Genomic DNA, 27,477 nt, shown 5'->3' with positions numbered 1-27,477 from the left:
TAGAGTAGTCTATTTTCAGTAGTAATTCTGTTAGACAAGCYGGTGCCCTTCTCATCTCAGGTACATTTCTGTTCTAGTAACATAGGCCTTTAAACCTAAATATTCTGCCTTATATTCATTCAGAAGGCTCTGAATGAGATTAAAAGAGCAAGARCAGCATGTTGTGTAACAGTCTCCTGATAGAAGAATGTTTTGCCCCCTTACTCTTCCCTCAGGATAACACATAAAACCGGGAAAAAATGCAAGATCAGTGGGAGACTGAATCCCATTTTTCTTGTTATGCTTAAGTATAGCCTCAGCTTGGGGCTGASTGAGGTTGAGGTGACTCAACTCAGTTTCAGSTCTTTTTTTCTTTCCCCTMCCMCCAGTTTTCTCCACATCTCAGTCACCCCAACACAGTGGATTTAACCACCCTCCATCTCACCAATATGGCCAGCACACAAATGCTGAGCTCAACCCTCCGATGCTGGCTGCTTGACGAGGCAGCATGGAGTGGCTTGGACCCTTAGTGGCATAAATACTGACAAGGAGTGAATACTAAGGCAGGTTTGCTGCCCTCAAAGSCAGGGAACAACCAGGTGTGCTCTCATCTGAGCTGGCTGACCCTGAGCCAGGCAGAAACACCAGGAGGCAGCAAGTGGGTGACAGCTATGGGTGACTCCCTGCTTCAAGGACAGATAGACCCAGCTGGCAATCTGACCTGCTCTCTAGACAAGTTTGCTGCTTGCCCACTGACAACTTAAGAGAGAGGATTCCAATGTGGGTGACAGATCTGTGTCTGCTACAGATCCCCTGACCAGCAAGAACAAGTGCCTGAGTCTTTCTATTGGAAGCCAGAAGGAGCCTCCCATCTACAGACCCAGGTCCTCATGGGACCTTTTAATCACCCTGATACCTGCTGGAATGCATAAACAGCAGCTTGGCTGTTTGGAAAGCACAGCTTGGCAGAATAGGACGTGGCACTCCTGACTCCACAAGTCAGCAAGTGYTTTTGACACAAAGGAGGCCAATGACATCTTGGCCTGCACTTGGAGTGCTGCCACCYGGTCAAAGGAAGTGATCCTTCCCTTCTAACCAGCCTGGTGAGGCCATACCTGGACTGCTGGGCTGCTCAGCACAAGAAACATGGGCACACTGGAGCCAGTCCAAAGAACAGACACGAAACAATGAAGGACTGCAGCCCCACTCCAATGAGAAAAGGCTGAGGAATGTGAACAGTTTTCACAGAAAACTGTTTCTCCAGAACAGCCTGGAGAAGATTCAGGGAGATCTTATTAATGCATGCCAGTACCTGAAGAGGAGGCACCTAGGTGGCAGAGCCAGGCTCTTTTCAGTGGTGCCCAGAACAGGCAGCACCATCTGAAGACCAGAAAGCACATTTTTACTTTGAAGGTGACTGAGCATTGGAWCAGGTTTCCCAGAGAGGCTGCAGTCTCCATCCTTGGAGATGCTTAAAATCCACGTGGTCCAGAACAATCAGCTCTAAGTGGCCATGAGCACAGAAGCTGGACCAGATGGTCTCCAGAGGTTCCTTCCCACCTCAGCCTTTCTGGGAATTTTCCTTTCCTTGAAGCCAGATAACCAAACCTTAGATTCCCCTTGTCTCCTGATTATAATATTGTTACCCCCACTACACTAATATTCTGCAGCTTTATGTGCCAAACATGTTAAAATTTGGGTTATCTCCGACTACTGGTTTTCCTTATGAGGCTTTCAGAATAGGCACTGTCTATTTTTCACAAGCAAGATGACAGAGTAATGCTTTGTACTTTTAATATCCTGGATTTGCCAAGTATAACTCCAGCTAGACCCAGCCAAGGCTCATGCTAAAAGGACAAGTACTACCAGCATTACAGCATTATAGCTGCACAAAACCACTTGCATTAAAATTTAAAAAAACAAATCCCTTCAGAAACAGTCATGTTTATCTTCATAAACTGGTTCATGCACAAGAAATKAAGAGTTTTTATAGAACATCCTTTTATTTTGCAAAAAATTTATTACTCACTGTTGTACAAAATATACCTAAAAATATTCTGTTAAGTAATTTTGACACAGCTAGGTAGTTTGCAGATTACCTAGCTGAAGAGAAGAAATCTTCAAAATTTTTAAGGCAATTCAAGACAGTAACAACAAGTGAATTATACATTTTGAAATATTCCATTTATAAGCTTTACACAAATGTTACCTGGTACTTGGTATCTGTAAACTTTAATGCTTTATACRAAGTTTCCATTCACATAATTAGAAGATGCAATGAAAATAATGTTTCATAGTTCTTTTTAAAACATCTCACTTCCACTCTTGGTTTTACAGAAAAAAGCTTGTTAAATTCAGAACTTTAATTTTTAAAAGAGACAGAGTAGAAGTGATTCCAGATTTCTACTTTGTTTAAAAATGGAAAAAATTATAAAGTAATTATCTATCTTTGCTGAAATGTAAAAAAAAAAATAAACCCAAATGAAACATTTTTAAGGTAAATTAGACTAGAAAAGCATTATTTTTATTTAAATAATTTATTATTTTAACTCTAGGGTGGTAAGTTGGCAATCATCTACTTATAACAGCGAACATTGATTCAAATTAGGATCATACAAATTTGGTCTGTTCTTTTAGAAAAGTACTACTACTATATTTCATAAGGAAAGAAACCACACTCACAGAGGTTTCTCTACACCACCCATTTTCAAAAGAGTGCAGTCATTATTTATCCTAGGTCCTTCTGAACCCCAGGATTTTTATATAATTTAAAATACAAATGAACAAAAACACCAGAAAACATTAAGAGAGGGAGGGGGAGACATTAGTATTACCTTAAAAAGTATATAGCCAATATCTAAACATAAAGCAAGACACAACGCAGCAAGAAAATCACTAGAGGACAGATTTTCACCTGGCATAAAGTCAGCACAGCTCCACTGGCATCAGCAAAGCAATCCTGACTTGTATGAGTCACAGATCTCACTGTCCATGTACAGAAAATTTTGTTTATGCTAGCTAAAGATGAGCAGTGTTCAGAAGAGCAGYGTTAGCACACATTTTCTAAATGACATAAGTTCGTAGCGCCTTGGTTCTGTTCTAGCATTTTGCTGCTGACGACTGTCACTCTGGCAGTGTACCTACTTCAGGATGAATTCTTTACCACTTTCAAATGACACACTAAAATATATTTAACATTGGTCTATGAAGTTCTTAACCACAGCTAGTTCTTACCAGGCAGATTCTGAAGCCCATTTACAGTGTGAAACGTAAGCTTTTTAAGTACTATTTTATAATATTGGTAAGTTTTTATACYCTAATGGGTTTTCACTGACCATAATTTGCGTGGAATGAACTGCAACCACGGGAAGTTAGTAGCAACAGAAATTTAGAGCAGCATGACGCTTGGCTGTTAGCAATTATTCCTTTTACAGACCATTAGCTAYAGTAAATTTTTTAAAATATCCCTAAGGCATATGTTTACAGAGCAAATCCTAAAAGCAGAATTATGGCTACAGAAATAAGTAATTGCACAAGTTTCTCACAGGCACTGAGATGCTCTTTTAAGGCACAAGAGAATTCCCAGAGTGCAGAAGACAGATTACTTAACCAGGAGTGCAAACATTATTTAAAACCTAGGAAGAAGAGGTGGAATTCCACCTGCTGCTTATGGCAGCTTTCAGATCCCACTACTCATCTGCCAAAGATATTTCAGACTTTTGTGTGTGTATATATATATATAATGTATATGTGTGCATAGTCTAGTACAGTAACAAACGGGATTCAGATGATTTCTGCCAGAGATGTGTAAACACTGACCTCTACAACTACCACATATTACACTCAAAACAGACAGTTTCTCCCAGTGTAATTTTGCACCTCAATAAAAATATATCTCTAAAACRCATTATTAATGCAGAGTATGCTCATTTGAGTCCATTTGAGCTGTATCTTCTGTCAAGTTCTACTTACAAAAAGAAAGTTTAATGAAGTCCATAACAGGGCAAGTAGAAAAGGTAGTGGCAGCTACAGYGGACAAAACTCTCGGCAATGGTCATCCTTTCTGCAATGATATTATGTCAAAACTCACAAGAAACTGAGGTACAAATTTAGGTGAAGTAAACATGAGATTTATATTGCTTTCATTTGAAGTATGATAGTTTTCTCTATTGCATGATTTTTTTTTTTTTCTGATCTCTTATTTCCTTAAAAGAAAAATACATCCTCGCATACAATGCTGATACCCTATGTGGTGATGCCATAAATCCCTTAGGATAGCAAGTTTGATGGGTGGTAACCCATTAGGAAAAAAAATATATTTTTAATATTATTTTACATATATACAATATATATATATATTTAATTTTCAATCAAAATGTAAAGTTCTCTAATATATTCATGAGTATTTTTATGTCCAAAATGAAAAAAATATTTTGTATCTCAATTCATATAAGTTAAAAGTGAACAAGGCATTTGATATCCACCATTATTTGCTTCATTTCTATAAAATTAAAAGAAAACAAAGAAACAGTGAGTTATAAAGCTTTCCTTCTCCAAAGCCAAATACAATAAAATGTTGAAGCTGAATAATGAATTAAAAGAACACCAAGTTTTGCATTGTAAGTATTCACAACGAATGCAAAATGTAATCTAAGTAGAAACTAGCATTACTCTATTAACCTAGTCTAAAGACAAAATATTTTTAAGCCCTTTTTTCTGATAGAATGTGTCCAGTGTAAGAAAATGTAAATTTAAAGCAAGAGTTATTTACACTCTTACCAGTCTACCTTTATTTTGATAAACCTCTGTCCCCTCAATTCCAAAATACCTAATATCACAAAAGTATGACAGCCACTTATTTACAGGTTTTTTTTTCAGCACCCTGAAAGGCACATTTATCTTTTGATGCATGTTTCTGCTAATGTCCTAAACTTGGGTTCCAACTGATCTAAGAAGTCAAGTGCCTCTTCTTCATGCTGATCACTGCAGCAGCCTACAGAGCCAGCCAAGGATCCTTTTCCTTCATAGTTATATGAAAGGAGATAATCTTCAGAATGCTTCTGTTCTTCATCCTGTCTGCAYAGGTGCACCTTCTGGATAGGAAGAGAAGAGATCTTATTATTTTCTTAAATTGTTATCCTAAACATATTACAAAAAAATAATTTCTTTTTGATTTACCTTTCATTCAATTATTTTTAATCAGAGTGTGTCCTCTAATGGATTCCTACATACAAAAAATGCACATGATTGGTCTATATCATTACGATTACAAAATATAAGTATTTAATAAAAAAATAATTTCTACTAATCATGTATGTAATAATAAAAGAGGAAGAACCTGTTTAAATAACCTGCCAAGCAACTAAAATGCTTGAAAAGTAAAAGACTGATTTATACATAACTAGTTAGACAAGTAGTGAGATTTTTGATCTCCAAGAAATGAAGTGACTACATTTCTAATTCTACATTCATTCATTCTGCTCCATTGCTAAGTTAAATATCAAGTTTAAATTAGCACAAAGCAAGCAGTTAGAATAAAAGCAAACAGACATTGCATTCTCAGAAAAACTCACAAAAGCTTCAGTAATTATTAAAAATTATTCAAAATTTAAAATAGCACATTGCCTATAGTTTAAGCCAAGAGAAGAAAGTAATTTATACTTATGCCTGAAATATGTCAAGAATTACTTATTGAAAGAGCAATATTTCAAAGGGGATGCAGAGGAGCAAAGGAGAGGAAAAATGAAATGAACCCAAAACCARAAAGCCACCTTTCTAGCACATTTACATGTCTCCCTTGAAAAGTCTGTGTATCTTGACTATAACCTACACTTCAAAAAAATCCRTTTCAGAATACTTACTTCACCTAAACGAGGATGTGTGAAATTATGCCACTCTGAGTAGGAGTATCTACAAGTATCCATCATAGGCTGTCCTCCTCCTTCTTTAACTGATCCCAGAGTCTGGTGTCCACCTCCTTTGACTGATTCCAAGGTATGCCCTCTTCCTTTTACCATTTCAAATGTTTGCTGCTCTCCAGTTGTTTTTACTCCATACCCTCCTTGATCACATGTATTTTGTAGAGGAATTATATTGTGATCCTAAAAAAACCAAACAAATAAAAAAAGCAGTAAAGAGGATATCTTTTTTTCCTCCTTTTTTTTTTCTTTATTAATTCAAAGGATCAAACAGCAGTCAGAAACAGTCCTAGCTGAAACTTGAGAAGTCTTAATCTTAGCACTGAGATATTTTGAACAAAAGGCTATCCTTAGTACTACTTAGTGCACAAAGATCAGTAAGTTGTCTTTGAAAAGGATGCTATGACAAGAGAGAAGAGGGGATATCAGCATTTAAATATGATTTGAGATCGAAAAACTGAGGGTTTATCAGTGAAATGTGTACATCTGTTTATAAAGGCACTAGATTATGTTTCATAGGCAACAAGAAATTTGTCATTCGCCATCATAAGGATTTGTTGATTTTCAAAATGAAGTATCCATTTTAAACTTACCACCTCTTCTTGGGGAGAACAATGTCAGCGGGTGGAGGACAACAGAGAAGTAGAATCTAAAGAGCTAAGTTCTTGTGCATGAACACAGTCCTGGACTGAATTATTTTCATGGTAGACAGAAAGAAGTTTAGATGCCAAAAGCCAGAAAAAWTTCAGGAACATGGACTGTTCATGCAATCAACTGCATTTGGGGTCATTTTTCAGGAGAAGGGCAGAAATTGCATTTGCAGTTTACAATAGCTATCTGCTAAATACAAAAATCCTTCTACAAGGAAAACCAGTATTTTGCCATTWACTCACATTCAATATATGCAAAATAATAAATTTCCATCTAATCTCAKTGTTAAAAATTTCTGAAAATGTTATTAAAATGTTCACCAGAAGCTTCTAATGAAATCCTTAAAATCTTGAATTATAAGCAGCCAGCCTAATGACTACAAGGTATGTTTAAATGTATATGGTACTACTACCTCTGACTACAGACAGAATTGTCAAATTCTTGTTAAATAGCGAAGTAYATCTAATGATCCCTGCATTGATTGTTTATTTCCTTTACCAAATCACTTACTTGCAGGTGGTCCTGTTCTCAAACTACAATGCTATGGACATCTTAATTGCAAGTTTCTACGTTGAAACAGWCAACTTACCATCACCTCTTCTCCTGGAGCTTCTGTGTTTGAAATGATTAAATTGTGATTGGCACAATCATCAGTCACCTGCCTTTGCATTGCCCCAGCGCCACAGCAGCCACAAATTGTGATCAGGATCACTATGGAACAGGAAATAACACTATAAACTTTACTTCGCAATGGTATCTATTTATGTTGGATAACAAATTTTAAGGGCCTAAGCATCAAGTATGGCTTAAAAAAATTCATTTCCAAAAATGCTCATACTCAAAGCTATATATATTTTATTTTCTAACAGTATATGGATTTTTCACTGCACTGTTGAACTATTTCATTTTTCTAGAACACCTCTGKTTTTTCCAAAAGAAATACAAGCATCCTTTATGAAAGCACTGTGACTTACAAAATTTCATAGAAATGAAAAATTTAGTCCAAATCTAGATGAAAAATCATATCTTACACCTGCAACACCTTGTACATAAGATAGTTTTCATCCCTGAATATGCAGATATCAAATTATATAATGAGGAACTAATATGCAAGCTAAATGTCCAAGCACCAGAAACACGAAAGGTCAGCAGAACCCTGGAGGACTTACAGCATTATGCTACAGAACAATCCAGAAMAATCTTATTTAATCCCTTGTCTTCATTTTATTCCTCTTAATAATACTACATCTTTTGTCAGACTCATCCAGAAATTACTTTGCATTAAAGAATCATGTACAACTAATATCTCTCCTAAATAAATGACTAAACCTTTCATTCAGAGAACCATTTGTTTTCTTTGCTTTTCAAATTGTTAACTTAAAAATAAAAAAGCCCACAAGGAACAGAACATTTCTGCCTAACTGCCCACTGAGCAGCCTGATCTCTGAACATATAAACTTCTGTGAAAATTGGCCAAGAGCCACTTTCAAGCCAATTTAGCTTCTGTAGTATCAATGACTCCAGCGGGTTGCCTCCTGATGTTCCCAGATTGGGAAGAAGACATCCAGGACAGCACTAAGTAGAGGAAACACAGGATAAAATCTATCCAGAGTAAAATAAAGTATCTATTTTTAAGTTTAGTCAAGAGGCAGTGAAAAAAGGGGTAGGTGATGTTTCACACAGTTCCATTACTGCATGTTCCCACATCTGAAAATTCCAGCTTCAGGGTACGTCCCAAATTTGGGTACCCACCCTATTGAGAAAAACATTGATCTAGCTGGCCTTCAAAACACGTGCAGGTCCTAGTGTTATAGCTATTTCMGTAAGAACAGCTATCTGAGATTCAACAGAAGCAAGACAGTTTAACTGTTAACACAAAAAAAATGGATAAGAAAGAAGGAAAAGAAAACCAAAACCAAATTCTGAAATACTAGCTACTGTAGCATGCCCTCTGTGATTTTTAAGGATGTAATTASTCACATTATGTCTGATTCTGGTAAAAAAAAAATTACTCTGTTTTGATTTTATATATCACTATCACCATCTCACAGGTTAACAGCAATATTACCCTTCTCAGAATCTGTTAGGTTTTGGGCAACTCCAGCAGCACAACATATATTCAAGATTTTGGTCTGTTGTGGAACAATTAAATCTGTCCTTTAATGTTTCTGAACGTGGGACAGGGCAGCCCTGGATGTGTGTGTAGATTGGGGAATGAGATGGAGAGCAGCRCTGGAGGAAGGGACCTGGTCCATGGCAAGTTGAACAGGAGTCAGTAAAGCCCTGGCAGCCAGGAGGAACAACCATGACCTGGGGACATCAGGAACAGCATCGCCAGCTGGGCAACGGAGGGGATTGACCCGCTCTGCTCTGAACTGGGGTGGCCTCACTTTGAGTGCTGGGGGAATTTTGGGTGCCACAATATAAAAGACTTTAAACTATTAAAGCACATTTAAAGAAGGGCCACAAGTATGGTGAAGGGCCTTGAGGGGAAGCCTTATGAGAAGTGGCTGAGGGCACTCGGTCTGTTCAGCCTAGAGGAGACTGAGGGGAGATCTCATTGCAGTCTGCAACTTTCTCAGGAGAAATGGGCAGACACTGACCTCTTCACTCTCATCACCAATGAGAGGACTCAAGGAAATGCCATTAAACTCAGCCCAGGGAGGTTTAATATCTTTTCTGGATATCAGGAAAAGATATTACACCCAGAGGGTGTTTGGGCACTGGAACTGGCTCCCCAGGGAAGTGGTTACGGCACCAGCCTGACAGAGCTCAAGAAACGTTTGGACAATGCTCTCAGGTACAAGGTGTCATTCTTGGAGTGTCCTGTCAAGGGCCAGGATTTGGACTCAATTATCCTGATGGGCCCGAGGATCAGTATATTCAGTGTATTCAATGGTTCCATGATTATATGGGCTTTCGTAAAAGCCCCTGTGATATCCAGTGTCTCAGATACTTCATGTTTTAATCCACAACATACGAGAAATCACAAAATGCTCTGGAAAACTGATTTCAGCATTCCTAGAAACAGAAACATTTCTAGAACTCACAAACTTTTTTGAAGTCTTTTGGTTCAAGTGCTAAATGCAATTGTTTTTTGGCCTCGCTTACATGAACACACAGTACATCTCACACAAAATATACTTCAATGAATAAACAAACACCAGTAACTACACACACAGCAACTAAGCACAAGAGCAGGAAGTCTGTGATACTGATACAAATAGAGCAYGTACATTARGTCAGTRATGACAGCTATACAACCACCAAAATAAAAAATCTTTGAATCAAGTTTGAATCAGGTTCTCTCAACTAATTTTATAATTAAGTGAATTGCACTTTGTGTTTTTAAGAAGTGTACTTACGCAGCAATAATAAAGATCCCAAGATCATTGCAAGGATGGCCCAGAGACCAAGGGTAACATTCCCACCAGAAAGCTGGCGAGGTGTGCCGTCACATTCCGTTGGAGTAACACAATCACAAAGGTTAACTCTTACGGTGTTCTCTCCTATCTTTCCTCCATTATCCATCACACTTACAGGAATTTCATAAACTCCATATGGAATATCACCCTTTGGTGAAAGATACCAACAACTATCTGTAAAAAAAAAAAGACAAAACAAGATCTAGGATCAACAATACCTGCAACTCAGTTGTCACAAATGCGACCATAGTCACAATTTTCCCTTCTTTTACAGCTATACTGCTACCAGATCCACATTAGTTTCAAGTTAGATGAAATGTGTTGATACAAAACTACATCTTGAAAGGATTTATAATTTCAGCACCTCTAAATGTTAGAACTGGAAAAGGTATAAACACCTTATACCTTTGTATGCCTTTGTATAAACTACAAATAACTTACACAACCTTCTGAAAACGTATGAGTTGAAACTCTGAAGTTAATCTAGTTCATTATAGGAAATTACACTACTTGGGCTCACTAGTAAAGACCATCAACTAAATTGACATTTAATAAAAAGACTTTTAGTAGCGTGACTGAAATAATTAATTGTAAACTTAATTTAAACCTCTTCTGCTCTTTAGTTCTATTGCTGTATTCAGTGACAATGACTATTTCCAGTCTGGAAAAATAATCCATTTAATCTGCTGTCCTGTTTAGAGGTAATGATTAATGATCATATGCTTTAAGGGGCAAAAGAAATAATTTGTAAAAAATATACAAGACTGACACTGATGTACATAATGGTTGTTTTATGATGAGCTATATGAAACAACATGTATCATCTAAAATGTGGTTTTCAATTTGCCTAATACAAACCTAATACAATACTGCCTTTGCTTTCAAACTTTTCTGTATTTTGCCTTTCTTTAGTGAATAYTTGACAGAACACCCTTTTCAACGAATTCATGTCACCACAGTAGAATGTATGTGCTGCTCTTGTTGCCAACATCTGGCAACCACTAGGAAACCATCACCAGATGTAACTTTTTATATCAACAAATTTTAGGAAATAGTGATTCTTTTGCTAATAAATTGTTCATCTACTTCTGTAAAAATTATAAAAATAACATAYATATTAAGCTCAGCTTTACCAAAAGAAGTGTGCTGGCTAAGAGCAGTACAAACAAAAAATTTCCAGTTGGTTTTTTTTTGGGCAGCCTATAATCAATGTTAGGTAATGTTTCAGTTTCCCAGCTGTCCATCATAATAAYAGACTAAGAAAAGTTCTATTTTTCCTTGGAATACTAGCCATTTTATTCTTATATTCCTTACAAGTCAGCAATCTATAGTTCCTTCGCCAGGTGTTGATGAATTGCACTAATCTGGTTTTGTTCTCTCTCCTAATCTTCTTATGTCATAATTTCAGACAGCAGCTGATTGCTGACCCAAGGATGCTGGAGACAGGTTCTTATTTATGCTTTAAGGGACAGAAATTGTATCTTTCTCCTTGCCTTTGGGATGCCAACAGCATCATCTCTATGGGTCCTCTCCCACTAGAGGGGAACTAGAGGGATGACTAGACATCATCAGTGAGCCCTGTAGCTGCTCCTCTGACTTCACCAATTCCAAATAGAGATTCATCCAATCTATTCTTGCAGATCACCCAAGGGAGAAACAGCAAAGCTTCCTCTGACAGCCTCCAGCTGAGTGAGGAGGAGGAGGAAGTTTTAACCTACCATCTTGCGAAGTTAACCTCCACATGGAAGCCAAGTTGCGGTCAGTTATGCGATACACAAAGGGTGCGCTGTAAGGGGCCTCATCAACATCCTCTGCTGTGAGGCAGATTGGTCTTCTGTCTCTGCACATGATGTACTCCGTTTGAGTGATTCTTGGGACATTCTTGTTGCCAGGTATAATGCAAACCTGAATTGTTCCAGTGCCTGTTTTACCATCTATGAGATAAAAATAACTAGGTTTAGCATTTACTTCTAACATTCACACACTAATTTCTAGCCCAAGCTTTCACAATTAAATACCATCAACTGTAATACCCATGTTTAAAAGCAAGGTGGAGAGCAACTGCTGATTTAACCAGAGAGAGAGGGGATTCGCACAGCCCTCTCTTGACTGCTTCTCTTGCTTGACTGGTTGTAGATGCATCAGCAGCTTCCACATCTCCACATTCTGCATGTGTAGACAATGTATTTGTGAATGTGTATATCTGTATATCAGGATTTTTAATGAGGCAGATAACTCACAGAACATTGAGATCTTGTGTCATTTCTAAAGGCTCTCCGTGTTAAATAATATTTCCTAAGCATTTGATAGAGCTATCACAAAGACAAGACAATGGTCTAGGTGGGCCATTGGTCTAAAACACTACAGTTGTCCCTACACTAAATTTGCAYATAAACATCTGCTACAGACCACAGAGAATGCCACCAACATTTAGTACTCACTTCTGTCTATTGCAAGGACCGTGACATTGCATTGACCTCGTCTCATTTCTCCCAGGTCTCTGTCCAGGACTCTAACAGTTCTSACTTCACCCGATTTGTCGTCTATGTTGATCCAATTACACTGGCCGGGTGGTATCCGGTATCTGTAGAGAATAATTGTCTTGTTAAACATCCCAAACATAGCACACATGTATGTACACACACACATATTTAGATACACATATTTCTATACACTGACAGGTGTGTAGGTRGACACACATACAGCTCCAACAACTAGTTCCCCCTTCCCATATCCCACCTATRCTGTACTCCAAAAAAACCTAGCAGGTAASRTTGTTTCATACCTTATGCCCTCACTATTCCCAGTTTCTGGATCTTCTGCTACGAATCTCCCAATAGCCGTCCCAATATCTTCGCATTCTTTAACATCCAAACGCAACAGACAGGGTTTAAACACYGGTCCCTCATCCACATCCAGGACATGCACGGTAACAGAGCAGGTGCTCTGGGAAAGCTGCTGGGAATGGGGAGCCAACATGTAGGGYGCCTCATTGTTGACTCCAATCACCAGGACCCTTTGCTTGGCAGTTTCGTAGTCCAGTCCCTGTAACAAAGGTGGAGTGTTGTTTTGTTTCCTTCAATCCAAAACTTAACATTGTTTTCACTTCACAATTATTACAGCTGAAACTGTACATTTCTTTACAAAAGAAGATGKCTATCCTCAAATAGCAACAGTTTATTTTTAAAACTGTTATAATTTAAGTTAGTCAAAGAAAACGGCCTGAGAAAATACCCCTAATAGGGCAAGCAGTTCCACWGCAAAAGTTTGGATAAATATTCTGAAAATGAATTATTAAAAGAACAGAAAGCAATTAAATGTTGTTTTCATGTAAATGTAAATTTCATGTAAATGATTTTCTTCTTCCATATTTAGCTGGCCATTATTTTAGCTTTCATGTACTTCCTTTCCACCACWAGTCTACCACACTTCTTCCTAGTAGCTACAAATCCAAGAATTTATGGAGTTAACGGTAAGTAGTTACCATTTATTCCAAAGTTATCATATGCCTTTAACAGAGCTAATTAATAGCTAACAGTCATAATATYCACTAGTCTACTACAGCATTACAATTAAAGCAAGAAATTTCCATTGTGTTCATACACCAGGGACAGAGCTTTAGAAAAAGTTCTAATGATTACAAGAAAACCATAATAAATAGTATATGGACTTCCTCACATGCCAGAAAAGCAAGCCTGAAGTCAGTACACTGCAAAATGAAACAGCTTTATGCTGAAATAATAACTTTGTTTAGCTCCCAGAGAGAACAAGACTGGAGAAGATGCTCAACCTTTTCCTGCTTTGCCACCCTTGTTTCTGCTAAAAAAACGTGCAGCATTCCTCAGTTACATCCCTAAGTCTAAAGACCTCCAACTGTGGAACCAGGCAAAAGCACCTAGCTCTTCTAAGTTGTCTGGATTCTGAGCACAAAACTGAGGAACAGCCTGGAAAGTGAGCTTTGTGTGCTATGTGCCACACACGAGCCTCAATCACCATGTATAATGCAATCTGCTCTACAAGAGAGTTCAGGCCAGAAGCAAATCTGATGAGCCTGACAGTTAYAGATATTCTTTGAATAAAAAGAATATTCCTTTATTCTTAAAATAAAATTCCTAGATTGTTTGGTTTAAATCCAAAMCTTGAAAATCCATACATTTTCCATTAGCCCTTCAGTTTTTACTTACCTTAACAACACACAGTATCCCTTCATTTGTGTTTTTGTCTGTTGTAATTTCAAAGGCCTGATCATCATTTCCTCTTATAATTTCATATACTGCTCCTGAGCCAGGTGAACCAGGTTCATCAAGATCAACWACAGAGACTCTGAGTATTTCTACCTTCACTCTGTTTTCCTCCACTCGTGTTTCATACTTGGAGTACCCAGAAATAAAAAATAAAAAATCAATTTAAATCAGAGAATACTGTTCCACGAGGGTTGAAGAACACCATATTTAAATGAGACCACTTCAGCCTAAGGGTTGAAACCAATTTACCAAGATRCTATCATGATTTATTTTGTTTTCAAGCATTAGCATATTTTCCCCACTGCTCCCTTACACCCTGCATCAAACAGTAAACCTTTCCTGATAGCACAGTTGAAATCTCAGCTTCTTTATGCACTCAAACTATCACTGACATAATTAATTCTGGAATTCTCGTTCCAGGAAAGGTAAATCAGCACAGGTTCCTTCCCTCCATTACATCAGCTATAGATTCTAACTTGCGTACATGATAAAGCTGAGAATTAGAGAAGGCATTGGGATAAATTAAAAAACATACAAATAAACAAGCCACAAGAACTTGAACAAACGCCAAGAAGGATTAAATATATCTCTATTTGAATGGCAAAGGATAAAACTATTTTTGGTACATTTTTATCTTTAAAGAGCTGTGTTATTCTGTACAAGCTGAAGAAGAGSAGGTAAGTGATTCTCAATTAATATTACTGATCATATTCTACAGAACTGAACAGAAATGGTAAACTACATGTATTTCTTATGAAGAATGAATTATTTTTCATAAAYTTCATTTTACAAAATCTCTTGTGGTATTTCAGATGTGTACATGGTTATTGAGACATACTCTTTGCCCTGAATCATACACATGGCTGGAATAAACAAAGACATTTGTGTCAGTATTAAGTGTCTCAGGGCATTAGACTCCATATTTGAGGGACTGCCCATCAGGAAATTACAAAGGGGATGAAAACACTTTTTTTTTAAACTTTATATAGACATTTCATTTATGCAGACTTACTTGTATCTGTCTAAAGGATGGTGCATTGTCATTTGTATCCTCAATTTTGATGACTACTGTTCCTGTAGTGCACAAACCAAAAGGCTGACCTGCCATATCTCTCACTTCAACTAACAGAGTGTAGCTGGGTACAAGCTGAAAAGAAGAATAAAAAATTCAGAAGTTTGTCATACTCACTTTTTTAATTGCATAGTTACACAYGGGGGTAAAACTAATTATTTCACTTCTGCTCCACAGCACTGCTCTAAATTCAGTGCTCCCCAACAAAATGAGACAATTACCTTTTAAGTTTGGTTTTTTTTTTCCCTATAGCTCAAAAGGAAAAGCAGCAAAATATTTCTCTGTGGCTAAGCAGCACTGAGGTCAGCATAARTTAGTAACATGCATGCTATATCCTGTGCCAAATAAGGCTTCTCATAATGTCAGCATTATTTTCCAAAACCTGAAGTTTTGGAAGATACAGATGATGCCCTTTCATCTGCTATCTGTCTCCCCTTTGAAGCAAAAGAGTATTTTCTTAGGTTGCCAGAAGGTTGCTATGCACGTCTCTTATTTCACTGAGGATGAATGAAAACTGTGCTGTGACCAGCCTCTGCCTGGGAAATGAATGATACAGCAATGCCTTCAATTTGGCAGGGTCTGGCACTGGAGGAGYCAGTGTCCTTATGAGTTTCAATGTGAACAACCAAGGGAAAGGGGACCAGGTGAAAAGTGTGGGCAGAGGGGAGTGAACACAACCCCGTACAGATGGATTAGGCACAAAAAGAGGAAGTTTGTAAATCAACACAATAACTCTAGTTCTGAAAGGCTCGAAGTAGCATTCGTTTTCTCCAGTGCAGAAAAGAAATCCCCTGTTCTATTTCATAAGTTTATCTTTAAAAGATAGGCAGTGGACTAGTTTTTCAATCCTTTCTTCTTTCACATATTCACTGTGCTTCCTTAGTCGCAGTGATGCTCACTATCACTGCAATTTTCTCTCACTAAAAAGGTTGAGCACTGTATCTRTAGGTGCAAAATTTTGCAATATGCTGGTTTATATGGATTTTCAGCTATGAAACAACACAAATATGCCATAAAGTAACTTTTTATCTTCAGGAAAGATGCACCTGTTGCAATGTTTTCTGGAATTACTGTCTTATGCTAGAATTATTATTTTCAATTACATGYGCCTGACCTTTTTTTTTCTCTAGCATAAACTGTCTCTCACATGACATTCCATAAAAAAAAAAGAAATCCTGTATCTCATTTGCTTGAAAGCTTGGTGATAAAAATAAATGGGTGGCACCTTAATTTTAAGAAATGGTGTATTACTATTTAGGTTTCAACTGTTGGAGATATTTCTGGTTAATATGAGATGACTATTCCCAGAGAAACTGGTTCATCTTCTCTGTAAAGGAACAAGCAGCACTGCAAATTTAGCTTAATTAGGAGGAAACAGTGGCTTATGGGATTCCTGAACACAGAAAAAAATAAAAAATCCAGAGCTTGGGTTGGAAGGGACTCTGAAGATCATCTAGTTCCAAYCTGCCCATGCCATGAGATTCCACCCCATGAGCTTCCACCCACTAGATCAGCTTGCTCAGGGCATGTACACCTGTACTTGAACACTCCCAGGGGCATCCACAGCCTCTCTGGGCAACCTGCACCAGTGTCTCACTATCCTCTGAGTAAAGAATTTCTTCCCAACATCTAACCTAAATATCTTCTTTTTTAGTTTAAAACCACTTCTCATTGTCCTATCACTATCTGCCCATGCAAAAAATGTAACCCCCCTTTAAGTACTAAAAGGCTCCAATGAGTCTTCTATTCCCTAGACTGAATAACTCCAACTCTCTCAGCTTGTCTTTATAAAAGAGGTAGTCAACCCTTGGATTTGAACTTCTTCCCATCCCTCCTCTAGACCTGCTCTGACAGGTCCAAGTTTTCCTGTGCTGAGCAGCCAGAGCTGGATGCAGCCCTGCAGGTGGGGTCTCACAAGGGCAGAGCAGAGCAGTGCTAAGCTGTGTGCACTAGGTGACTGCTGAGAGTGCTTCAGGAAAGATCACCTCTCTGTCCAGCTGTGGCAGTAACACAGAAATGACACCGGTGTCACCATGTAAAGAAAACGCTGGGGTAATTGGTGGGTTTTGTGACACAATGCGGTATTTCAATGTGGTGTGCAGAGTATAAGGCTCATCTCTGTCCTCKGCAATCACTTTTCCAACAACAACACCTGTGAACACAATACAGCAATTTTTAGYTCCAGAAAAATCTGAAAAAAAATTAAAAATTACTCGAACAGGTATTTCTGTTTTAATCATGTGAATGTACCTATAGGATCATTTAGCATTTAGATATTTAAAACAGTAATTTGCAGCAAAAATACAGTCATAGTGTAAAATTATTTATTTTAATACTCTGGTAATTGTTTTCCCTTCTTAGTTAAAGTAGTGATTACTGCAGCTGTCAGAAAGAATAATCAAAAGAAACACTGAAAGTATTTATTCCAGAGTTTTTGACATTGAGTTTTAATTAAATATCTCAAACACAGCTGAAAATGCGTTGCCAGTAGGCTGGAGCTTTCTGACCTGGTTTAAACTGCTCTACCCTCTCACATAGAGCGCTGCTAACACATCCCAGTAGCCCCAGTGGGTCTGGAACTTCTCTTTAAATCAGTRAGTCACACAGTAAGAAGTGGAGCAGTTCAGAGAATGAAATGCAAGCATTTTTTTGGGACAATGGGGAAGACATTTTGATTCCTTTTTGTGAATAAAGTCAGACTATGCCTCTAGCTTAGGAGATGAACGAGGAATGGCAAACCATGGCTTTTGCATTCCTTAYTCTCTGGGGTGCATCTTTCTCCTTCCCTGCTTTTGCTGTTACACAGACATATGAAGTCAGTAGCAGGAGAACCCCAGGCTTTTACAGGTATGGGCAAAAGCAAGACTTTCTCCAGCCTTGTCCTCTCCCAGGAAAAGTCCCACCTTAGTTCATCAGCTTGGACACACACTGTAAGCTTAACCAAATGCATTTTTCACCTTAGAACATCACCTTTTTAATTGCTTAGGAAACTTCTAAAACCATTTTATGGAAACARATGTTTTTTGGATAAATAACCACATTCTGAAATTCTTTAAATCATTTTAGGTACACTGAATCACCTCAGCTTTTAAAAACTTCTTTTAACAATACTTTTCACCATGACTGAGATGACAATTTGGAATTTCTAATCATTRAGAAATCTCGAGCTGCTCTTTGCAAATTCAGCTTTTTCTGCAACATAATACTCCCCAGGAAATCCCACTGAAATGTCTGAAAAGGCAGGATTACAACTAGTCATACTGGTATGTAAGTGAGCTGAGTAGTGGTATGTTCAGTGATTTAAAACAATTCTTACCAGGTTTGGAATTTTCAGGGACACAAAATTCAAAAAGGTCTTGGGTAAAATATGGAGCATTATCGTTATCATCCTCWATCCTTATTGTATGCACAAGTGGTACTTCTGGTGAATAACCATCTGGAGTGGTCGCAAAGCAAATGATCTGTAAGAAAAATTCAGTGCTTAAGCAACATGCAGTATTGTCACATTTTTAGTTCGACGGAGGAGTTAATAAAACAGATAGAAATAGTGAGCCAAGCACACACTTCTCAAGATCAGGCTCTTCAGGCACTTGGAAGGGGTGTGACTGGTATCTTAGAGTGAATGCAAAAGAAAACCTTTGAATGCTTTCCAATCTTTCCGCTTTCCATTCCTCACACACCACAAGTATTTTAATCACTTTCTCCCTGACCTCTCCTCCAATTCTATCAAACAATTTTTACAAGCCTCTTTTTTTTTCAGGTGTTTACAAGGCAACCTCAGTTAATAAAATTTAGAYGTAAACATTGTTATTTAGAACAAAATCAAGAATGAGAGCAAAACTATTTGCCCATTATAACATAATTCAATAAAATGCAGCAATAGGTACTGAAAATTACCTATTTAGAAAAATACTGTTTCTACCACTTGCCTTCTTACACTTCTCAGCCAGCAGAGAGAGCAGTCTACCTTGTTAACAATATCAGCCTGAGAGACTCAGAAAACCAGTCCTATGGAGTTTACCATTATTTTGTTTTTCTACAGATCTTTTCAACCTTCCCTGAAAAATTCTTCCTAGAAGTGATGCAAATGCAACAGCTCACTATATTTATGCTGTAATTAGAGTCTAAGCAGTGAAAAACTACTCCCAAGATCTAGATGACCAGCTATTTGTTTATTTCCTGCTGATTTCATCTCTTCAACACCAACAATATTATTCAGAACAGATAGATTATTCCAGATCTTGCTTGCTGCCATTTCCCCTGCAACCCAAATGTCAAATATATGCATGAGAGATTTTAAAAGAGAAATTTAATTATATTTACAGAACATAGGCCCGTACCTGAAAACTTGGATACTGTTCACGGTCTACTGCACGAGTAGCAAAGATATTTCCAGTTTCTCTTTCTATGTAAAACAAACCCTTTGGATCTTGATCAATTCCTGGTCCACTCGCAGAATAATAAATTGTGTAGTTCTGAGCTGTGTCCGACTGGACCTATAAGAAGACATTTTTAAGCCCAAGATAAAACAGCAACAGTATTTTAATACATTTCCYCCTTTTCAGGTTCATATTTAGCACAACCAAAAACTCCTAAAAAAAACCAAACTTGATTTACTTCTGTAGTAGCTAAAACTTCATAGAAAAGAACAGCCTGCCATGTGACTGCCTTTGTTTATAATGTTTGCACATGACAAGGGGAGTTAATTCAAACTCATAAATATTTAGAACTATCAAATTAAAGAAATTACAGTATGCAAAAAAAAATTTTGAAATCCAATCTCTCTAGAATACTTCACACATGAGGCATATTCAGATACAGACGGCTTATTTCTCAACCTGCTCAGGACACTTTAGTTTCAGGGCATTCCTGAGAATGTGGTTTGCAACCAGAGAAGTGAAGGAAGGAACAGAGGAAGAAAGACCACATAGAGTACAGTCCACAAGATATGCCACTTCAGACTGCATCTGCATCTCATTGCAAGCACCAAGGAGGCAACATTACACTTATCTGTTTATACACACTCTTCTCCCAAAATACTTCCCTTATTTACTAGATGCCAGAAGTTAGGAGAGTAAGATTAGCAGAAAAATGATTGCTCTGCACAGGCTCTGTTATTACACTTGTCTCTACACATCTGCTACCAGYCACTCTGTAATCTAGTGAAGGCTAGATGGATCTATGATAACTTTAGGTCTTGMATTTCTCTTTCACGCCTACTTGTTTTCTCCCAGTAAGTACTTTTTTGAATAACATAGGCCATACTTAGTCTCCAGGGCTGAAGGTAAACACCTCAAGCTCCAGAAAAGATGTAGACAAGCAGGTAAKATTTACCCCAGTCTCTGTTTACAAAACCTTTTTCTAGGCAAGGTTTGGTGGAGGGTTGTTTGCTGTTGGATTTCTTTTAATTACACACTCACTGATTTCCAGGCCAAAGAGCTCCCTTTGATAGTATGTCTCCCTCCTTTTTTAACTTCTGCACAATTCCATTTCATTCCAACATCTAAGATCACAAGTTATTTCAGGTACAAGATCATCATGAGATATACAGTAAACAGGACAGAATAAGACAGACTAATAATAAAAGGAATGTCATCAGTAGGGAATATAAGACAGCTCATTTTCTTCTTCATAGAAGTCACATACAAAACTAGCATGGGTCGTAAAGTTAAGGTYCATACAAAATGTACCTGCTGTATTTGCAGTGGGAAAGGCCCAAGTGAGTTCTCTATCATGACAGATGGAATAGGGCCCCACCTTCTTTTGGTTCTCTTGAGAATTGTATCTCGAGCATGCCTGGTCTTCGGAGTCTGGGTTAAGAACATAAAAAGACAGATGACAATACATCCATATACTCTTAACTGCATATATCTTTGCTTAACTGCCATYCTGCATTTCCATCTTTTTCCCTTTGTTCCAGTCTTCCTACTGACAATTTGTTTTTCCAAGGTCTTAATTTCTGATTATATCTGTGATAATATTCCAAGTTTTTCATTTCTCGTAATACTTTGCATGAAAAAGATCTGCTTTAATTCCTCAAACATGGCTTTTAAAATTCTTGACATACCTGATTATGCTACTTGCTGGCATCTCCTATTTGGGAAAGGAAATCTGCTGACTAAAGCAACGCAGTAATCAACAATTGCTAAATAAAAAGACACTCTACACCACTCTATACCTGATTATTTGAATTCCAAAACTGAACTACAGATACTCCGCATAAAGCTGTACAGTGTGAAAAATTATTTTTAAAAAGTAAGGTATCTTAGAATGAGAACCTAACCTTTTTTTCTTCTTCCACCAAGCTAACRTGTATTTTCTTTTGAACTTTTTCTTGGATGTCCTTAAGTAATATGGTAAAAGTCTTTTTCTCAGCAGACAAAGAAAATGGAGACGTTGTGTACACAGAACCATCCTCTAGAACCTTGAAGTTTCCATCACTGGAACTGATAAATTCTGCAGACTGAAGGCATTCTTTCAAATCAACTGTAAGAAAAAATATTTAGACAATAACTCAAACAGAAAAAAAAGCAATATCCCTCGCAAAACAAAAAAACCCATGCCCCAAGTAAAAATTATATTTACTGACACACAGTCTTCAAAAGCTTGTCATTCAATATTTAAGTATCACAAATACAGGTTTTAAAACCCATTTATACACTCCAATTTTACCAAGTTTTCATTAACTTAACATTAATTTTTGTGTTCATCAGTGTTTCCTGAAGGACATGGGTGCTTTACGGATATCGCTCAACAAAACACTGTTACAATGGTAAAATTATTGAAGCATCAGAGATGAAATAATATACATCTAAATGCAAAAAASATTGCAGACATGCCCATTATTGGACCAGTAGCTATTACATTTGCCTCATGCTCCATGCCCTACAATATCAGTGAAGAYGATTAATTAATGCAAATGCCCAATGGAGATGTTACATCTTGGAAGTTTTGCCCTCAGGAGGAAAGCACTGACTGGTACTATGTGATTTAATAGTCTTGGGAGGACAAAGGCCTTTAAATTAAGAGGCAGACAGATGGGATAGATAAAGACTAACTCTACAACAAGCAATTAGCAGGTTTTTTTAATATGTATGTGATAGAATCCCATACAGGTAATTTCAGCAAACTTCCCAGGTATTTTTCATTGTATTTGCTATCACTTGTGGCTAAAACAGTTTTTTTTGCAATTCAGTAAACTTGCTTCACCAGCAAGTAATTTAACACTGCAGCTGGAGAAATTCAAAATCAGGATACAACCACAGCCCTAAATGAGAATGATTTGGCACCCTGAAAAGGATGAAAGTCAAAGACTCAAACTCCAGACAAATTATCGTCGCAGAGTACAACAGGTGTGTCATGTTCTCAAAATCAGACCTTTTCAGTACTCTTTCAATGGTATAGTAGGCAGGACACTGTTGTATGGAAGCTGATTGCCAAATTCACAAAGATTGAGAATTTAATCCTGTATATGTAGGTATTTTCAATACAAAAAAATTCATTTTTCTTTCAAAACTGCAAGAACAAATGGGAAGAATAATTTTCAATATGATGCAGTTTCTTCTTCCTCTTAAGTCTGTCCTTTAAATGCACAAATAAAGATTTCCTAGACTTTCCATGGTGCTGCAGCAGTGACTAGTATCCTTTTTCATCTGTACAATGCAAATGGAGTATKGAAGAGAATACCACAGCCTCATTTAACTGTGCCTCATATTTCCAGAAATATCAGACAGGAGATTTTGTTTCTGATGGCTATATGAGTCAACACTATGCAAAGTTAGATATAGCTTAGTGGATTTTTTTTCTTTAAAATCTCTTTAAAATCTTAATTTTTTTACAAGATAAAAAAAACCCCTTACAATAACCAGGAAAATCTTGGCTAATTTCACTGTCAACGTATGGGGTCCTTGTATCAATGCAAAATATTTCTCTATAAATGTTTAAGCAATGTCATTCGAGCTATAATGGTTTATTTAAAAGCTTTTTGGAGAAAACAAAACTTAATTCCATGTTATGCAATTTCTTTCAATCTACTGCAAAACATGAAGTTTTGTTTTTATATAAATCAAGTTTATTTACACAGAGAAATGTTAAAGTCTATGAGACCTCACACAGTCATAACACCCTTCTTCATTTTAAAGTTTAAAAGTAAAGTCAATGAATTTTCATTATAAAGCTTGATTTTCTGAGTACTTGTGATGAATTACCAATTCCCTTTATTTGTTCCTTCTATAGAAACATGGATTAGGCCTGCAGACTTGGMGCATATTCCTGTTGTGAAAGGACTCACAAAGGGCACCTCTGAATCCTCAAACTCAGGCTCAGGCAGCACAGAATCCTTCAGCACYTCCTATGCCACACCTTTCAAAGCTGCCTTGGAAAGACTGGTCAGGAAAAAATAGGAGTGGGGTGTTTTCTCATCTCCCCTATTCCTCATAGTCACCTTCAAGCTGCCCTAGACTGAGACAGACTGTCCAGAGAGGAGCACTCTCCCGACAAAATGTGCATGGACACCTCTGCCACACATCCCTTCRTATGCTATGAGTGCACTGTTGAGCAGTCACATCCGTGTTTCACAGAGCAGCAGCCTCTTGGTGCCTGGTTAAGAGGGTTTTGTCTTCTTTTTTATGTTTTCCATTGTCCAAATGTTTTACTGTCTCCTTCATATGACCACAGGTTATGGGTGCAGTTTGGAATATTAAGTAAYTTATTTACATAGTAAGCCATACACTCCAAATTTTGAAAACATTAAACTCTGCCATTTTAGTTTTAAAATAAATACTGTAACCTGACAAAAACTCTTTATGCAAAGTCAAATGGATGCATGGAGCTGGCGTTCAAATCCATAACAAACAAACATAGGGCGTATCCTTCTTAAAAAGGCTGATCCAGCTGTTTAGCTGGCTGTCCAGTCATCCATTCATTCCATTTTAAAAAAAGTCTCCTCCACTGTGGCCAGCATCTCCAGCAAAGGGGCAATGTTGTGTTCTTTAGCTGGGAATCTCATAATTTCTCACCTCTGCCAACTAACGTGTCAGCCTCTAGTTCAGAAGGAACGTGAAAAATTACTTTCTTGCAAGCTTCACAGCACAAACTCAGCACCTAGAAAACAAACAAAGAAATCAGGAAAAAAACCCACATAATTACATGATATTTTGAACTAGACACTGATGCTAACTTTGGTTTGTTTGTTTGTCACGACACAAGTGAGTGAAAWAGCACAGAAAGCCCTCCTCCCTAAAAATTCAGGTACTGTGCAGCACACCATATAAAGTTTCAAACTGGAAAAAGGATCAGACTACTACTCCTGGATTTGCCCATGGCTCGTGTTTTGTTTTTTTTCTAAAATCACTGCACTACTGGCATTAACAGAAGAAGTTCCCTTTGACTAGAGGATTTTGCCTACATTATTACTTTAGTGCTGGAAAACAGCGTTCCTGGCTAGTTTAGATCCAAGGTCTCTAAGTATTAAGGTTTAACACATCAACACTCCGTTTGGTAGAAYTGTGGTGATGCTGAACATTAAAGGGACAAGTGTCTTATTAAAACCAGATGACGACACTTGCACTTATGTATCACTTTGCATCTTCAAACAGTGTTGCATTCTCAACAAACTAATTAAATCTAGCTTCAGCAATTAGACATGACACAAACAAAATGTCGTGTATCACAGCAGTCCACTCCCATATAACCAGTTACAAAATCGGGTCCTCCTAAAAATTCAAATGAGTAGTAGATAACCAGACCTTTTTCTAAAAAGAACCACATAGAGATACAAAGATTTCCKCAGCACAGAGCAAGTGAATCCTGATCTCAGATTATATGTGTGTTTTTTCCCTAGTTTCTATCTCTATGTTTAAAACTGTAATCCAAAAATCACACAGACAATTAAACAAATATGTAGAAAAATGTAAATAAATCTATCCACCCTTTTATGTGCATTTAGTCTTTCAGGATGAAAGTCTAGCAAAAAAAGGAAAAGCATTTTTATTTTGCACATGCCATTAGGATTAAAGGTAAAAAGAAGTAAATAGCTAATGGAAATCCTGAAAATTACTTGTGATGCTTATTAAGAAAGTATTTAAATAAAAATTCTTTAAACTCTTAAAGACATTAGGACCCTTTAGAAAAAAATGCTGTGTCTGCACCATAAAAGCTTTTCATACAGTTCCTTATATATATACGCAGATACAAAAATATGCATACATACAAGTAATTGAAACATCGCTGCTTATGTATTAGTAGGCTTTCCTTATTAACAGACACTTAGTAAAACACTGTCTCCTGAAAGACACTGCACTAGTTTTTTCGTTATTGAAATCACAACATCTCTGTACACTTCTAAAGTATTTTAAGAATCAATGACATCTAATTTTTAAATAGTAATGCCAAGCTCGGAATGCTGTCAGCACAAAGAACGACTGAGGAGTTATACAAAAGTAAGTGGTAGTTATTCATGGACACCAAGACATAAGAAAACATCAGGTCAAAATAAGCTGTGATGTCCTTTCACTTTACACAAAGAAGACACCTCAGGAATTTTTTCTTTGGCGGTTGTTTGGTTTTTTTCTGCTTGACAGAAGAATTTTTTTTTTTTAATTAGCTGTATAAGTAAAGTTGCTTGCACTTCTTTCGGTTTTACTTTAATATCCTTGCAAAGGCAGGCACACAGTGTCTGAAACAGTAACATGTTCATTAAAATGTGCATATATAATTATTATTAAAATAATAAATTCAGTTCTTCAGCCCTACCAAGTATATTTCATTCACAGGTTCAAGCCATCATCTGCTCYCTTTTTGTGAACACAGTGATAAAAGGGAGGAAAGGGGATAGAAAGCAAAGGAGGGGAAAGACAAACCACTTTTACTCATCTACTATAAATTAATGAAAATGTGGTAGAGAACTCCTCTGCTCTCCCTGAGAAAGGCCCTTCTGGAGCTGACAATTATGTAMAAATACAATAAACTCAAGGTAAAGGAAATCGCTGAAATTGTTCTATGCACAACCAACTCTCTCAGAGGAGCTCAACACTCTCCACACTATGGCACAATCCTTCCCTTGGAAAAGGGACAACCAGCTGAGAGGCAAAAGGGGTAGACCTCAATAAAATGAACCGTGGTTTATTTTTTACTATGAAAAACCAGCAGCAGCGACCGGAGCGTGTGTCCGTCACGAACCCTCAACAGCAGGCTCCTCAAGCCGCCCGACCATCCCGAGATGCGCCCCACCTTCCCCGCGCCGAAGCCGCCCGAGGTGCGCTCCGCCGCCGCGCTGCTCTGCGCCCTTCGCAAGGGCCCCGCCGAGGAGACAGCCGGCCTGGAGTCCAGAGCCAGGCAGAGATCACCCGCTGGGAAATCTCTCCTGTGCGCTGTGCACCCGCGGTGAAGCAGGAACAGCGCGGAGGGAAGGCGCGACCAGGTGCGTGAGCGGCCGGCCCGCTCCTCTGCGCTCCCCCCGGCAGCCACCCACTCATCCCGCGGATCCCACTGATCCCACTGATCCCAGTGATCCCGCTCCCTCCCCACTCACCAGCAGGCCGAGGACGAGGCGGGGGGCTGCGGGGGCCATGGTGCGCGGGGCTGTGGGAAGGGGGGAGCCGCSGCCGTCGGTGCTGCCACGGCGGGCGAGGGAGCGAGTGCGGAGCGGCGGCGGAGGTGGCGGCGTGAGCCCGGCTCTGCTGTCCCCTCCCGTCTGCCACAGGAGCCGGCCGGTGGGGAGGGTGGGACCGCGCGCGGCAGCGGCGACTTTAATTACTCCCTTTTTTTTTTTTCGCCTTTTGGGTAATGCCCGGCCCGGGCACGGCGCTGGAACACCCCGCCCGCCCCACCGCCCACCTCCGCGGCGAGGCGCTGCCCGTCCCCTCCCCTCGCTACCCCGCCCCGCCGCGGCGCCGGCTGCGCGCACAGCGGTGCGGAGCCGCGCCCGGGACAGCTCTGCCCCCGCCCCGGCGTGCCGCTCCCGGGCGCGGCACCCTCGCCTCCCCTCCCTTCTCCCTTCTCCCTACCCTTCCCTTGCCTTCCCTTTCCCTGCGGGCCGCGCTCCGCGGGGCGCAGGTTCCGTACGGGCGGATCCCGTCCCGTCCCGTCCCGTCGGGGCGGTGCAGGCCGGCGGCCGCCATGGCGGGCCTAAGTCCCCTGCACCCAGAGAGTTTCGGATTTTCGGCCGTGTTTCTTTTTTTTTGGGACGG

The 27,477-nt window shown here is 38.7% G+C and overlaps 1 protein-coding gene across 2 annotated transcripts; it reads right to left on the bottom strand.

The window, feature by feature from the left end:
- Positions 1–1,956: 1,956 nt before the first annotated feature.
- Positions 1,957–27,049, bottom strand: LOC130584065 (desmocollin-1-like). 2 transcript variants are annotated; one of them, XM_057383823.1, is made up of 17 exons: positions 26,820–27,049; positions 24,307–24,391; positions 21,573–21,775; positions 20,980–21,099; positions 19,630–19,785; positions 18,606–18,750; positions 17,275–17,441; positions 15,230–15,364; positions 14,158–14,343; positions 12,759–13,018; positions 12,415–12,557; positions 11,692–11,907; positions 9,914–10,147; positions 7,138–7,259; positions 5,841–6,080; positions 5,158–5,203; positions 5,010–5,072 (listed from the first exon to the last, which is right to left on the bottom strand). In XM_057383823.1, exons 1-16 carry the CDS (start codon positions 26,856–26,858, stop codon positions 5,165–5,167), a joined length of 2,490 nt encoding a protein of 829 aa, XP_057239806.1. In that variant the 5' UTR covers positions 26,859–27,049; the 3' UTR covers positions 5,010–5,072; positions 5,158–5,164. The 2 variants fall into 2 exon arrangements, with proteins under 2 accessions (XP_057239803.1, XP_057239806.1); XM_057383820.1 differs by lacking the exon at positions 5,158–5,203 and having other exon boundaries at positions 1,957–5,072; positions 26,820–27,048.
- Positions 27,050–27,477: the final 428 nt, after the last annotated feature.

The sequence above is a fragment of the Malurus melanocephalus genome, unplaced genomic scaffold, assembly GCF_030028575.1.
Source record: "Malurus melanocephalus ecotype Western Australia unplaced genomic scaffold, MMel_1.1 scaffold_663, whole genome shotgun sequence".
In the NCBI taxonomy this organism is placed as follows: Eukaryota; Metazoa; Chordata; class Aves; order Passeriformes; family Maluridae; genus Malurus; species Malurus melanocephalus.
Note: the sequence above shows the minus strand (reverse complement) of the source record. Positions and strands in the feature narration are given on the sequence as shown.